Source organism: Mus caroli, chromosome 10, assembly GCF_900094665.2.
Source record: "Mus caroli chromosome 10, CAROLI_EIJ_v1.1, whole genome shotgun sequence".
NCBI lineage: Eukaryota > Metazoa > Chordata > Mammalia > Rodentia > Muridae > Mus > Mus caroli.
In genome coordinates this window covers 105124483-105126338 of record NC_034579.1, presented here as the reverse complement: position 1 = coordinate 105126338, position 1856 = coordinate 105124483, and the positions used below count along the sequence as shown (strand labels likewise).

Here is a 1856-nt window from a genome sequence, read left to right as displayed (position 1 = left end):
TATATATACATACATATATATACATATATATATTACTACCATTTAAATAATAATTACTGTCAAGAAATATTCAACAAATAATAGAAATATACATATTATTTCTATTATTTATAGTAGTCTTCAATGTAATTTTTTATTTGTAACATTATTGTTTCAATATATATATATATATATATATATATATAATTGTCAATGAATGAATTGTATCACCATAGGGGTCTTGGCTTTTTGTGCTATAAAAGATATCACACCAACAGTGTAGGAAACAGTTATGATGCTGGTCTGATACCCTATTTTTTAAAGCTCCACTTTTGATAGCATTTTAAAAAATAAAAGGGAAAATTAATACATTCTCTTGATTATAAAACAGAACAATTTAAAATTTTTAATTGCCATATGTGTTCCAAAAAATGAAGTAAGTTTGATTATAATACAGGACATAATGTAGATATACACAGCTATGATTTATAAACTATAAACCTTCTGAAATATGAAATGCTTTGTGATAGAAACTCCTTCTGAGATCCAAACTATGCAGCTATCACGTACTTTCAAAATGACACATGAGTTTGACTTACTTCAGAGAATTCAAAGCTACTTGATCAATATTTGTAATTCGAAGTCTAAGCAATGCATTTTCTTTTATGGTCTTTGGAAGGCTAGGTTGATCACAGCTCAAAAATGTCAAAGTTGCACCCTGAGGAAATGAACAGACGAAAAAAAATGTCTTAAAGCTAGAAAATACCTAAAATTAAAATACAACTCATTCTGATGGAAGAGATTTGGTTTTTATCATAGTTGCCTTGGTATGTTCTAAACGTTACCAAAATATAGTAGATTCAAAGAGTATTTAAGGACTACATTCAACTAATACTATAGAAAAATGAACTAATCCTCCCTCCCTCAAACAAAACGCCTAACACAGTATACAATAGTCATGTGACTAAAAGAGAATCCATGTACTAGATAAGAATCACAGAAGCAGTGGCATGAGTTCTGCAGATGTGTGATGACTTCTGTTGATGGGCAGTTTGGTTAACATGACATAATATGCAGAATTGCCTGGGAAAGGAGTCTCAGTGTGGAACTGTCTATATTAGGCTGACCTGTGAGCATGAGGGGGTATTATGCTCATAACACTGAGTTGGAATGATCCATCCACTGTGGGTGGCATCATTCAGTAGACAGGGGATCCAGGAATGTCTAACAGGGGAGAAAGCATGTTGAGCCCTAACATGTGTGCAGTATTGGTTCATCATTCTCTGCTCTTGGCTGTGGATATAACATGACATGTTTCTTCAAGTTTCTGCCACCTTGAGTTTTCTTTGTAATCTGGAATAGCCAGCCAAATAAGCCTTTTCTCCCTCCTTTTTCATGGTATTTTATCAGAGCAACAGAACAACACAAGAAGAAGAAGCCCTAATAAAATCCCCAAATTCAGGACAAGAGCTCTTGGTTCACAGAAAGATGATGCCTAAGAGGCTGGGGAATCCCAGTAGATCAATCACAGTCTTTCCCCTCATCTTTTGCTGATAGATATCACAAAACTATAAAACCGAATTTTAACCTAATTAGATCATCAAAGAGTCAGTGACAAAACTTCTATCAGAAATTCTTAACGTGACCTTGAGAATTCCTATTCTAACTTCAGAGTTGCTTCATGTATAATGAATGTGACCAACATATGGACAAAAGCAAACTCAATAAAAAGAAACAAAAAACAAAACCAAGAGGCTTCATTCTTCCTCCAGAGCAGAGGGGACGCGATTTCCCCTCCCTCCCTCTTGGAATAATTACTTTAGAACTCCATATAAAACCAGAGACACTGAAACTTATAGAGGAGAAACTAGGGAAAA

The 1856-nt window shown here is 33.9% G+C and overlaps 1 protein-coding gene across 1 annotated transcript in view; it reads right to left on the bottom strand.

The window, feature by feature from the left end:
• Positions 1-1856, bottom strand: part of LOC110302751 (calcyphosin-2) — a 44389-nt gene that overhangs the window by 16128 nt on the left and 26405 nt on the right. Inside the window, exon 13 of the mRNA XM_029482979.1 lies at positions 579-697. Coding sequence (XP_029338839.1) covers positions 579-697 — 119 coding nt within the window. The remainder of the gene's footprint in view (positions 1-578; positions 698-1856) is intronic.